Below are 14,767 nucleotides of genomic sequence, written 5' to 3' on the forward strand. Positions count from 1 at the left end.
CAAATGTCCAATAGGCACATAGAAAGGTGCTTGACATCATTAGTAAGCAGGGAAGTGCAAGTGAAAACCACAATGAGATATCACTTCACATCTACTAGGATGGCAATAATAAAAATAAATGGGGAATAAGAAGTACTGGCAAGGATGTAGAGAAATTGGAACTCTTACACGTTGCTGAAGGGAATGTTTGGCAGCCTCTGTGGAACAGTTTGGCAGGTCCTCAAAATGATAAACATAGAGTTACCATTTCCACTCCCAGATATATACACAATTCCACTCCTAGGTATATACACAAGAAATCAAAACATATGTCCATAAAAAAATCTGTACACAAATGTTTATAGCAGCGTTATTCATGATTGCGCAAAAGTAAAAAAAACAAACAAAAAAAAAACCAAATGTCCACCAAATGATGAATGAATAAGCAAAATGTGGTATATCCATATAATTAAATATTATTTGACTATAAAAGGAAATGAAGCACCTCTATATGCTGACACAGTTTGGATGCTTGTTCCCTCCAAATCTCAAGTTGTAATATTAATGTAATCCCCAATGTTAGAGGGGGGCCTGGTGGGAGGTGTTTGGGTCATGGGGGCAGATACCTCATAAATGGCTTGGTGCTGTCCTTACAATAATGAGTGTGTTCTTGCTCTGAGTTCACACGAGACCTGGTTGTTTAAAAGAGTGTGGCACCACCCCCCTCTCTCTCCTGCTCCCCCTTCACCTTCCACTATGACCGGAAGCTTCCTGAGGCCTCACCAGAAGCAGCTGCCAGCACCATGCTTCCTGTACAGCCTGCAGAACCATGAACCCAAATAAACCACTTTTCTTTATAAATTACCCAATCCCAGGTATTCCTTTATAGCAATGCAAGAAGAGACTAATACATATACTAAGACATGTATGAACCTTGAAAACATTCACCTTAGAAGACAGTCACAAAGAGCCACATAGTGTATTATTTCATTTATATGAAACGTCTAGAATTGGCAAATTCATAGGAACAGAAAGTAATTAGTGGTTGCCAGGGGATGGGGAGAGAGAGAGACTAGAGAATGACTGTTAATGGGGACAGTTTTTGTTTTGGGGGTGATGAATATTTTCTGAAATTAGATAGTAATGATGGTTACATAACTTTTTAAAATCACTAAAAACCATCGACTCGTATCCTTTAAAAGAGTGAATTTTATGTTATTTTGATGTTACGTCAGTTATATCTCAATGAAATTTTTTTTTTTAATGGCTGCTGGTTTTAAACCATGGGTCATAGTTTACCAACCCTCTGTTGTAACCAATATTTACAGACACTTAAGAAAGGCCATCTGATTTTATATATATATATATATATATAAAAAATCATATATATATAATGTAAGTATATATATATTTTAAAAGACTACAAAAAAGAAAATAATAACATCAAGCAGTTTGCTTTCTTTCCAAAATATATATAGCATAATAGTAAAGATTATTAATTCTGGAGCCACTTGACTAGATTTGAATCCTAGATCTGGCACTAATTAGCTGTGTGTTCTTGAGATAATAATATCTACCTTCTAGAGTAGATGTAAGAATGAAGAGCATCTACAGGGACCGGGCGCAGTGGCTCACGCCTGTAATCCCAGCACTTTGGGAGGCCAAGGCGGACATATCACGAGCCAGGAGATGGAGACCATGCTGGCTAACACGGTGAAACCCCGTCTCTACTAAAAATATTTTTTAAAATTAGCAGGGCATGGTGGTGGGCGCCTGTAGTCCCAGCTACTTGGGAGGCTGAGGCAGGAGAATGGCGTGAACCCGGGAGGCGGAGCTTGCAGTGAGTGGAGATGGTGCCGTTGCACTTCAGCCTGGGCGACAGAGCGAGACTCCGTCTCAAAAAAAAAAAAAAAAAAAAAAAAAAAAAAAAAAAAAAAAAGTAGCATCTACTTTCCAGAGTTGTTTTAAGGATGTAAAGTACTCAGAACAGTGCTAGGCACATCATAAGCACTCAGTGAGCATCAGCTATTTTTACTATTCACCTCAATTAGAAAGCAGCCTGAGTAATTTAATAAGGTGACCTTTTTTTTTTTTTTTTGAGACGGGAGTTTGGCTAATGAGGCGATCTCGGCTCACCACAACCTCCGCCTCCCGGTTCAAGTGATTCTCCTGCCTCAGCCTCCTGAGTAGCTGGGATTACAGGCATGCGTCACCATGCCCGGCTAATTTTGTAATTTTAGTAAAGACAGGGTTTCTCCATGTTGGTCAGACTGGTCTCGAACTCCCAACCTCTGGTGATCTGCCCACGTAGGCCTCCCAAAGTGCTGGGATTACAGGCCTGAGCCACTGTGCCTGGCCAATAAGATGAATTTTTTTTTTTTTTTTTTTTGCAGTTTAAAGGTTTTTAAAGGTTTTTGTCACAACCAACATCTTAGCAAGAATGTCCCCTGCTCTGCACCATCCAGGACGCTCTCAGATCACGAGGCTGGTGGCAAGGAAAATGATCATTAATATACATTAGAAAATATGTTCTTATCTCTAGGAACTATTGTTAGCACCCTGAAAGGCTTTTCTTTTTCAATATCTGAATGACATTGTGGTAAATTAATTGGTTTTCTCAATCTAATTTCTAGCGTTAGCTGTAATATCACAAAGCAAACACCCAGATGGCACCAACTGAGCCCTTTATCATCATTTTTAGCACTGATGCCAAAAGGAAATGGGCTCAGCAGCCTAATCAAAATTTACATGCTAATGGGTAGACCCTTGTGAATGAAGTTAAGTAGAAAATCAATAAATTACCAGGTAACATTCTCCTAACAATTTTTTTTACAAGTTTTAAATGATAATAAAATAGCAAGGAGTAAATCTCAGGCCTGAAGAAGAATGTGAAATAAAACACGGCATAGAGAAATCATTTCTGAAAAAAGAAATTCAAAAGGGAATTAGAAACCCAAGTTAGCTTTCTATTTATTTAGTTAAAAACTGGGATTTTTCAGGAAAAGTTAATGTTTTAAAGCAAATTTAATTTTCACCTAAACAGCAATATAGAATTCCAATAATTTTAGTCTTTTGTCCTCTGCGGAAGGCCCACTGGGAAGCATTCGCTTTTTCATTGTTATCACTAAGACGTTGTCTGAACCACACTCTCCTTTTGTTCATTCTGCAGCACTTCGCCATCTGTCATGTTTTCTGGAGAGCCTCACAAACACATTTAGGTTAAACCATATGGTCATAAAACCTGTCATTCTGTCATAGCCAAGGTCTGGTTAGTTTTTTAATAGAAATGCACTTGACCATTTTTACTTTGTTAAAAGCTTCATCCTAATCCTGGAACCAAATTTCAGCCTGACAGTAAATCAGCTCTTAGTATCCATCTACTTAAAGTAAAATACCTGAATAATAGATGTTTTGAAGTAGCTAAATGTTCTCATTTATTTTGCTTCAATTCTATAATAAATGACTTTTCCTATTTGTCATGTTGGCCTCCTCAGATTTTTACTTCTTCACACCCAATGCTTTTTTTTTGTTTGTTTCAGTCATTCTCAACCACCCACTCCCATGGTTATATCCTTTGCTTTGTCATCATCAAAACTGTACCACCTGTGAAATCTTTATTTGAGCACTCCACATCAAGATCACCAACTCTGGGGCTACAATTCAATAATTCTGTCTTATCATGACCCCCACTGACTACCACTTTTTCAGTATCCATCACCTCCCTCATATTTTCACTTTCTTCCTTAGCCAGTTTAGAATCCACGATCTACATAATCACATCCATTAAAAGCACCATAGTTCCATAACCCTCTCTCCCTTTGGACTTAACTAGCAAAGCTCTATGCCAGGTTAAACTCCACTTTCTTCTTACTCTCTTCCTACACCCAAACATCTGATGAAAAAATCCACCAGGATGACTGGTATCATTTTAGATTTATGATCACAAAACTCAAGTGTACTAAATCCTACTCAGTAACCCTCCTCTGCTACTCTAAAACATTCTCTCCAGGTTGGGTGTGGTGGCTCACGCCTATAATCCCAGCAGTGTGGGAGGCCGAGGCAGGTGGATCACCTGAGGTCGGGAGTTCAAGACCAGTGTGGCTAACATGGCAAAATCCTGTCTCTACTAAAAATTAAAAAAGAAAAAAAAAAATCAGCCAAGTGTGGTGGTGTGCACCTGTAGTCCCAGCTACTCAGGAGGCTGAGGCAGGAGAATCGCTTGATTCTGGAGGTGGAGGTTGCAGTGAGCCGAGATCACTCCATTGCACTCCAGCCTAGGCAACAAGAGTGAAATTCCATCTCAAAATAATAATAATAAAATAAATAAATAAATGAACTCTATCTTGCCAAATCCATTGGTCAGCTTCTCTGCATTTGACTTCCCAGAAGCAATTGAGACAATAGAAATAATTGACACTCCTTCTTCTATGACCCTTTATTTCCCAGGTTTCAGGGACATCTTGGTCTCTTGGTTTTCCTCCCACCTCTGACCATTATGTCTTGTCTTCTCTGCTAGATCTTCCTCCTCCCCTTCCTAACCTCTAAATGTTGGAGTGTCCATATTTCGGGGCTCTTCTATCATTTATTCCTGAGGGAATCTCCTCTCATTTGTCAATACTAAATATATATATATATATATATATATATATATATATATATATATGCAAAGACAAATCTCTAAGCAAGAGGATTTTATTTGAGAGTAATATACAGAAAGTAGGCTTGCAATAGGGACATGCACAACGAGACCAGGGTAGTTTCCAGTGTGTCCAAAGAACAAAGGAAAGGGCTGGAGTTTTATTGGGAAAGGAGAAAGATGATGTAAGTTGTTTTGAAAGAAAGTTAATTGGCGATAGCAGAGTGGGAGCTGGTGAACTCTGATTGGCAGGTGGCAGCAACTGCTAGGTAAAGTTTGTCTTGAAGTCTTAGCAGGCTGTTTCCTTGGAGTAAACTTGCAAAACAGTTTTTGGAAGACGTTTGTGACCAGAGTGCTTTTTCCCAACAATGGCTCCTTGACTCCATTTTCATTGGGTAGGACAGGAATGACTCCAAATCAACTTTCACATATCTACAATTTCATATGATCCCAGCCCTAGCTTCTTCCCCAAACTCTACTGTTTACTTGACTCGAGCCATCAGCAAATTCAGTCAACTCTGCCTTCAAGACATATTCAAAACATGTCACAGTCTCTTCATTTCCCTTGTTGCCGGACAATCCAAGCCACTATGTTTACTTGTCTAGGCTACTGCAGTGGCCACTTAACTGGTCACTAGGGTTTCTCTCTCAACAGCAGCCAGAATGATCTTTTAAAAATGAAATCACTGGATAAAGAAAATGTGGCACATATACACCATGGAATACTATGCAGCCATAAAAAAGAATGAGTTCATGTCCTTCACAGTGACATGGATGAAGCTGGAAGCCATCATTCTCAGCAAACTAACACAGGAACAGAAAACCAAACTCCACATGTTATCTCTCAGAAGTGGGAGTTGAACAATGAGAACACATGGACACACGGAGGGGACTATCACACACCAGGGCCTGTCGGTGGGTTGGGGCAAGGGGAGGGAGAGCATTAGGACAAATACCTAATGCATGCGGGGCTTAAAACCTAGATGACGGGTTGATAGGTACAGCAAACCACCATGGCACATGTATACCTATGTAACAAACCTGTATGTTCTGCACATGTATCCCAGAACTTAAAGTAAAATAAAAATTTTTAAAAGATGACAGAAAAAAAAAAAAAAAATCAGACCACAGCCATTTTTCTGCTTACATTTCTCCAGTGGCTTTTTTCAGATTCAGAAAAATATAGAAACTCCTCCCAGCTCACAAAATTTTATATCTGGGCTCTTAATCAGAAGATCGCTGTTAATCTTCTGCCACCCTCCCTTTCCCTTGACTCTCCAGTCACACTGGCCCCATTTCTGTTCCTGGAACATAACAAACTCATTCCTGCCTTTGGGTATTGGCACTAGCCATTCCCTCTCCCCAGAATGTTCTCTCCTCTGATCTTTGCATAGCTGGTCATTTCTTGTGGTTAGGATCTGAGCTTAAATGTTAGTAATTCTTAGGAACCCCAACTGTAAAAAATATAAATAAAGTTCATGAATTTGCTGGGTATTTTCAACTCAATGTAAACACAGGTAAGCTTTTTGTGCTCTAAAAGTACTGCTTCAGTATTTCTACTTTTGAAAATTATAAAATTCTTCCAGAATGTAAATACACAGTACTTCATTAAATTGACATTTAAAAGTAGAAAATAGTATCCTAGAAATTGTGTCCACCAGTGCCTAGAGAACCCTGTGAGGCTGAAGTACTGTGTTGCCAGAGCTTGCCATGAGACGGTGGGCCAAGTGTCCCATCTTTGTGAGCAGGAGTTCTCCCCACCGGGAAAGTAGGTACAATCACCTCTTGCTTAAGACAAGAAATATATGTGTGTATGACATTTTGGTTTAATAACGAATTAAAGATGTCTTGATCTGTGCAAATCTTCTCCCCCAGAAAAATACATATCGAGGGCACATGTGCTCAGCATTGCCTTCCAAAGTTCTTCTTCTCAATCTTATAAGTTCTCGTTCTCAGAGCATATAAAGTATGTTTATGCAATCCCTTGTGAAAATAGATGAGGCAATATGGCTGGCGTCACAAGCAATACATTGATGAAGAAATGATTAAGAAACAAGAGGAAGGCAAATAGGCGAGCAGTGGTGTAGAGGAGCATTGACATTGTAAGTGGCACAGTTATTCCGTGGGTTGAGTGGCACATTTGGTCTCCCTGGCCCTTGGAACCATAAATGCTCTAGTAGCAGCCCTGCTCACCCCCCAGCCATTGTGCCAACCACAAATGCCCACACATTTCCAATCACTCCCTAGAGTGCCTGAGAATTAATGAATGGCACAGCCATTATCTTGGTGCTTTATATTTTACAGCAAATGTACCTTCAGGATGAAATTTGCTAAAGAGACAATTCATATAGTACTTTTACCCACAATGTTTTTATGTTAATAGCCTTTTAGCTTAATGCTTTTGTGCTTTGCAAACTAATTCTGAAACACATTAAGTGTGTTAAGTGAGGGATAGATATACAGGGATCTAAACCTACCAAATGGAATTAGTGAGAAGGAATCTTTGACAAGCAGTTTGAAGACAAAGTGCCACATCAATGTTCAAAAATATAATTATCGCAGTGGAGGCCATTATCACCTTTCTCTGCTTATGAGAACACAATTAAAATTAGGGACCTCTACATTTTCCTTGAAAGGGTGAGTTCAGGCAGTCAAGCAAGCAATTTCCTTAGCAATGACTGGGAAGAAGGTGTATTAGTAAGATGTTACAGCCTCAAAGGACACTGTAATAGACCAGGATGGCGAGTAGCTTCCAAAAATGGCTCCTAGTGATTGCTGTTCCTGCTGCTCACACCCTTGGGGGATCCCTTGCCCTTGAGTATAGATTGGATTTAGTAATTTGCTTCTCATGAATAGAATATGAGAAAAATGATGAAATATCACTTCTGAAATGCAGTTGCAAAAATCTGTGACTCTGTCTTGCTCTTTGTCTCCCTGGCTTTTGTCAGCATGCTAGCCCACCAGGCAAGCTGCCATGTTGTGAGCTTCCCTACAGGAAGGCCCATCTGGCAAGGAGCGGAGGGCAGCCAACGACCATCAAGGAACTGAGGCCCTCAGTGTAACAACCCACGAGAAGAATCCTGCCAACAACCATATGAGTCAACTTAGAAATGGATCGTTCCCAGGCTAACAACGTGATTACAGGCTGTGAGAGACCCTGGAACAGAAGACCCAGCTAAACTAGAGCTGACTCATAGAAACTGTGAGTTAGGAAACATTTGTTGTTTTAAGCCACTAAGTTTTGGGGTAATTTGTTACACAGCAATAGATAACTAATATACCCAGTCTGCTCTAAACAACAGGAAGCACTCACTTGTGGTGTGACTCCTGCTTTACAGCCTTTAAGACTGAAAAGTACACAGATTTGTGTATCTGAATAGAGAGGGAGGCAGGGCTGAGTACAAAACCTCCCTTAACATTTCTGGCGAAGAAAACAAAACATTATATGGCAAGATGGCATGGAAGAGAGAACATCTAGAGGCAGATGTTGTATCATCAGGTCACTATCTTCAAAAATTCAAGTTGTATAACTTCTCTAGGATTCAGTTTCTTCCTGAAAGAGCTGGTGATGTGACTGGGCTGGACTGTAATAACTGCTAACATTCTATAACACTTGATTTGAGGAACTCAGGCAGGCACCACCCCCAAATGTCTTTGTCAATAATTGGAAACTCCATCATTAGGAATTTGTTCCTTAGTGATTCCAGGGACTGTCCCTGAAGTTACTACTCAAGATGAAAAATTCTGGATGGTGAGATAGATGGAGAAAGAAATTCTATGGATATCTTTAAGGATAGTGCAGAGATGGAGGTTCTTGTGTTGCTCTGAAGTCCCTGAAGGGTAATGGTGACAATACCAAAGATAGGCATGGTTGATTTCACAATTTTGAGGACCTAATAAACTTCCTTTTTGATATATGTGAACTATATAACTGATCACGTTTCTCCTCTTACCTTGGCTGCAAGGAAGCTAAGAGCAAACTCAAGTTCAGTCATAGATACTGTTTTAAATTTATGGTTCCTGTATCGGTTTGTATTCTTTTTCTCTGTTCTCATTTTTCTATTTGTAGTTTACCACATCTTTTGTCATAACCCAGCTCAAATCCTTTATGGACCATCCTGGGCAACATAGTGAGACCCCATCTCTATAAAAAAACAAAATTAGCTAGGCATGGTGGTGCACACCTGTCGTCCCAGCTACTTGGGAGGCTGAGGTAGGAGGATTACTTCAGCCCAGAAGGTCGAGGCTGCAGTGAGCTGAGATCTCACCACTGCCCATCAGCCTGGACAACAAAGCAGAAACAAAACAAAACAAAACAAAACAAAATCCTTTATGGAAAAAAGTTGGAAGCATAAATACATATAATAAACACAAGCATGTATGTTTGAATTTTTTCTCTAATTGTGATAATACAAACATAAATTGTGAATCTGGAGATACACTTTTATCTTGATTAGTTCCCAAATTTAAAGTTAGTTTGGCTTGGGGGAGTGCAAAGATTTAAATTAGCATAATTTAGAAAAAGCATAAATTGGAAAAATTAAAATACAAATCGCAACAATATGTGTACCGTTTTTATTTGTAAAAATAACCATCTGAATGCATTTCCATAGTATATTACAGTTAAGTACTTCGTTATGTTATTAGAGCATTCAGTAGTTGCAAAAGTATTAAACTGTGCTTGAGAAGATTCAGATTGGTTCAAAGTCATTCACTGAACTAAAAGTCATTTTCCCCATTTTTACAGTCATGACATTTACCAGTCATTCAACTCCAATTTACATATGAAAACATTATAGACAAAATCCCACTGAAATCATCAAACAATATTTTATGCTGTTACAAATATGTTATGCAAAATATAACACTGGCACCAGATTTGTATCATCGTGCTTTACAAAGATATATTGCACATGCTAGAGCATAAAATATGTAGACAAAACTACCAAATAAAAGATATTTGCATTGAATTTTTAGATCACATAAGAAACGCATAGAATTACATTTTATACAAACACTCAGATTGTCACTATCTTAAAATGCTTTTCTCCTATAATACTGACCTATGGTTTACAGTTTTGTAAGAAGAAAGCATTTTAGCACTGCAAAATCAAACAATTCCTATAGAAAACTTTAGCATTTTCATATTCATTTCAATGCAAGTACAAGGGGAAATAGGAAAAAAGACACTTTATACATTCAAAGAAAGGTTGAAATGAAAACTCACTGGTATCATATTGCTCTGATAACACTCAAATGAAAAAATACAAAACATTCCACGGAACATTTCTAGAATATACAAATATAAAAAGGCACTCTAACTTCATATTACAAGACAAAAAAAGGGATGAGTTTTTCAACCAACACAACATATAAGCACACCAAGTTGCTCAACAGTACAAAGAATAACTAGTGCAGCAAATCCATTTGATGTTCTTGTTGTAATGTAATAACAAAATGATAAACCAAGCAGTGTTTACTGCCTAAAGTACCAAAACATACTATGGTGCCCTTTTAGTAGTGATAAATAGAAATACCCTGAGCTATTTACTGTAGAATCATAGCAGATTTTAGGCAATTTGGAGATAGTAATGCATTTACCAAAGACAGGCAGACACTGGCAAATAAGTAAGTGCAATGAAACATGATCCTTGTGGCTGTGGTTAAAATACAGTCTAAAAATAACACACTTCAGTAAAAGCACTAAGCAACTAAGACTCAGTTAAAAACACATTTTTTTTTTTCCCTTAGAAAGCTATGGTGCAAACATAATTTTATTTCTAAGGGATGTAATTAAAATACAGAAATGATAGTTTTTAAAGTCATTTCTTTAAGAAAAAATTTAGTCTTGGGGTATGGGAGAAAGAGGGGGAGAGAGAGAGATATCAGTTGATGTAATGAACAGTTCATTGTGAGCATGATTTCATTTCGTTCCTTTGTCCTCCTTCTATGAGTAAGAGAGTGGGGAAAAGTCAAAACGCAGCTCCATGGAGATAACGTCTCATGGTGAGTCACTGCTTTGCTGAAATGATTCTTGTACTCTCTGCTACACAACAGGAAAAATGTTAACGCTGCTTTGCCATTAAAGCAAGCATTTCATTTCCTGCTTGAAATGCCAACTGAGCAAGATTTCCATTCACTTCTAGAAAAAGACACCGCAGTATATTGTGCTTCTTCAACATTGAATCTCTCTTAATTTTCAGTGTTTTGGTAAAGAGAAGGTCATTATTGCTCATTAGCAATTTATCTGCTTTTTAAAAATTCATCTTCTCTAAACAAACGAAAAGGACAGAAGGTGGGAAGCACAACACCAAGAATTCAAAAACAGTGGTGGTGGTGTGGGAAATTTTCAGGGAAATTAATACCAGTTCAATCAGTCCTCTGAGCAAGCTCTCATTTGTGAAGAACCCAACAGGAGTTTTAATCAAATCCAGGATATGAAGAATAAGATTAAAGTTTTACAGTTAGATGAAAAATATAATACAGTTATCTGTCTTTGATCCAGATATGATAGAACATTATTTTAAAAATATCTCACATACACTATAAAATACAATTTCCAGGGTGGAAATGGAACTCATTATAAAATGTCAGAGAGTACTTCTCCAATTCGACACATTTCTTTTCTGTCTCGTCCTCAAGTAGAAAATAGCACTTGAGCTGGTGATTTTTATTTCTCCTTTTAGCACATGTGCCCACATACTGCCATCATTTCCCATCAGGTTACTGAGACTATGTGAGCTTTTCAGTGTACTTAGGGTAATTTCTAGATATTTCTTTGGGCTGCCTTTGTGTATATGATCCACTACACATTTGAGTTTTCATCTCGCAGAAGAGCATCCAGACTGCAATGTCTTCTAAGCTCTAAGCTTTACGGACTGTGGCTGAGCAATAGAAGATGCATAGCCCTCTCTAACCAGCGCGGAAGAACCTGAGGGTCAGCTGGAAACCCTAGCAGTGGAAATGCTGGGTGTGGCCCTTGGGCTTTTGGCTAGCCCAGGGTCAAGTGTGTTTTTTCACTGTTTTTGTTATTCTAAATAAGATACATAGCAATTAAAATAGAGAACAAATAATGGATGGTTCCTCACTAATTGCTTCATTTCAAATAAATATAAACACATTTACATCAAAAGTATATGGACATTTTCTCTAGTTTGGCAAAAAAAAAAAAACATGGTCAACACATCATCAGCTACAAATGTTAAGTGGTCAACTAGAAATCTGTGTCATAAGAAATATAAAATACAACAAAGACTGGTACACAAAAAGATTACATTTTAACTCCATAAAAAAGCTACTTCAGTTCTCACTTGCATTTTGAAGGAAAAAAATGTATATCTTCCATTTTAGACTGAAGCATTTTGGTCCTCATGTGTAGCTGGCTGATGAACTACACACACACACATATATTTTTAAATGCATAATTTTTAAAGAGTCTCATTCTTCTTTTTGTACAGCGGTTCCAGGTGTGGAACGGGGTCCGTTTGACCTAGAAGCTTTGGCAGAGGGAGCAGACACAGTATTCACTATGTTGATTTCATCATCAAGCAACTGGCAATCGGCTTTACTTGCTAAATCACCCACTTCTACTTTCTGCTTTCACTTTTTTTGTTCCTTTTTGCAGTCACACTTTTCACTCACTTGGCATGGCCTTGACTTGGAAGTTCATTTTACTACTGATGAACAATGCTGATGATTCTCATGGTTTTTAAAAGTTAGTATTTTGATTTAAGAGTAAATTAACAAAGGGTAGTTTCATATTAATTTTGCATATTGTGTCAAAGTTTTGGTGCAATGTAAATTTCACCTGAAATGTTATTAGATAAATTTCGGTTCAATCACTTAAGTGAAAATTAGTCACAGGCTTGTTATAGAGAACACTGTGTTAAACAAAATACGCAAGTTCAATTTTTCAATTCATCTGGCAACTTTAACAGAGATCCTCAGAAAGAAGTTCTGGATATTTAAATGCTTACTATAGAGAGGATATAAATAGTTGGACTCTCTAAAGAGATTATTACAGGCATTATTTCTAAAGATGAACACCTTTACCTTTGGCTTCTAGTGAGGAAGTAAACATCAAAGTGAGAAGAGGTTTGAGGCATTTCCTATCTGCCTCTTCCCTTCCCTCCCAGGGGACATGAATGTCACACTGATATACTTCTGAGAATTCACTGCTAAATACATGAAAAGAAAAATTATTCATAGCGAACAGCTGCCTCTCTGTTGCATTATCCCCAAAGAACAGGAATTAAATACATCTTTTATTCTTTACTTAAAATGAGAGGTAGACTTCCATAGAAGTATCTTAAAGAAGATGTGAAACAAAACAAAACTGGGGCCATCTGTGTGAGTGTTCCACCCAACAGCCTCACTGCCCGCCTCGATTAATTCCTTCTCTACTAGCTTCTGGAAGCCCAGGCCCCAAATAATACTTGAACACACATAAACCTGGAATTCAAGCTTCTTTCCTTTCCTCCAACACAGGTGATCAAAGGAAAGCTTCTACAGTCCAAAGTCAAAACGTTTCCGAATCAGAATCATTTTCATTGTACCCATCCTCCGAGCCTACGTTGTTACTGCACAGGCTAACCATGCTACCCAGATTGGAGAGGGTCGTCCTGCTCAAATTGTCTTTTTTTAAACAAACGAAGTTGACAGCCGTCATTGTACTGGAAGGAGAAAAAGGCATCATGGTAGCCAAAATGAGGGCCAGGCAGTCAGCCACGTCTTTGTTAGGAGCGCAAGCCAGGGCCGGGGTATGACCTGGGCGTAAATGCAGACAAGGCAGTGGTTAGTTCTGGGGAGTCTAGAGGAGGCACGAGCATTCCACAGTACATCTCAGATGACCTCACAGGCGGAGATGTATGTTGAGTTAGAAATCATGCCAGGTAAAAGGAGGAGTTACTTCTCACAAGTCATGCTAGGGGTGAGGCTAGACGGGGAGGGAGGGAAGACATTTTATGGAGGGCTTTTTATTTTTGTTTTCAGCTCATATGACTACGACAAGCACGATATTATCCAATGTTAGGCAGGATTCCAGCCTTCATTTAGTGAACACAAACATGAGGGGGTGGGTGTGGGACACAATTTCACAATAAACAGCAACAGGACAATCAGGAAGATGTTTCCGCCTGACAGCACACACACACCATGAGCCTCAGGCCTGGGCCTGAGAAGGACTCTCATTCTGAGAACAATGACTTTCTATTGTTAGGTAATTGTGTGTCCAATTAGAAAAGATATGGAAAATTAGATGACTGCAAAAGTGAGTAATGAAGTTTTGTCACTTTATATATGTTTCATAGAAAGTAGACACCAATAACTGGTTTTAGAAAAATGGAATCATTTCAGTAGATCAGACACAGGAAAGCACTGGTTGTTTATGATTAAAAATTTACAATCATTTAGGAGAAATTTAACAAAAACATTTTTTTTGATAGGGTTTCACTCTGTTGCCCAGGCTGGATTGTAGTGGCATGGGCCTTGATCTCACTACAGTCTTGTCTTTCGGACTCACGCAATCCTCTCACCTCAGCCTCCCGAATAGCTGGGACTGTAGGTGTGTGCCACTACTCCCAGCTGATTTTTTTTTTTTAATATTTTTTATTTGAGTCGAGGTCTTGCTATATTTCCCAGGCTGTTCTCAAACTCCTGGGGTCAAGCGATCCTCCCACTTTGGCTTCCCAAAGTCCTGGGATTATAGGCATAAGCCATCACACCTGGCCTAATAGAGTACTTAAAAATGGCCACTCACCAACCAAAGTCCCAAATCTAAAATGTAATGGATGTGAGAAAATTACTGTGCTTGTCATAATTAGAACCATGTTATTCTCATTTAGACTCAATGGGTCCAGCCCAGATAAGAAAACTGTCTTAACTCATAATACAGGTTCTTTGGGGAAGTAGATTAAGTCTTTGACTTGATTATTTCCCTTATCCAACCTTTATTCTACTGGCCTGAAAAGGGTTAGCTGCCTTCTCGGCTGGTCAAAGTTTCCACTACACAGTGAGTAGGGCACTTGCTCAGTAATTCAGAGGAATAGCTCACTAAAACTTCACGTTTGTTGTTTTGTTTATCATCACTCGACCTGCTCTCCCCACCCTGCTCTTTAGTACATCATTCATTTTTCTGGTATGAACACAAATAAG

General features: G+C 38.6%; 1 protein-coding gene across 8 annotated transcripts in view; it reads right to left on the reverse strand.

Annotated features, from left to right (window-relative positions):
- The window catches only part of ANKRD44 (ankyrin repeat domain 44), a 346,068-nt gene that overhangs the window by 16,898 nt on the left and 314,403 nt on the right, over positions 1 to 14,767 (reverse strand). For 3 of the 8 annotated variants that reach the window (XM_077957340.1, XM_015131896.3, XM_028830953.2), the window contains exon 28: positions 9,177 to 13,381. The exons of 3 other annotated variants lie outside the window; for them this stretch is intronic. In XM_077957340.1, coding sequence (XP_077813466.1) covers positions 13,134 to 13,381 — 248 coding nt within the window. In that variant the 3' untranslated portion in view covers positions 9,177 to 13,133. Of the gene's footprint in view, positions 1 to 9,176; positions 13,382 to 14,767 lie in introns of those variants that run through there. 2 more of the 8 variants (XM_015131898.3, XM_015131897.3) reach the window with 1 other exon arrangement.

Source organism: Macaca mulatta, chromosome 12, assembly GCF_049350105.2.
Source record: "Macaca mulatta isolate MMU2019108-1 chromosome 12, T2T-MMU8v2.0, whole genome shotgun sequence".
NCBI classification, from domain to species: Eukaryota; Metazoa; Chordata; class Mammalia; order Primates; family Cercopithecidae; genus Macaca; species Macaca mulatta.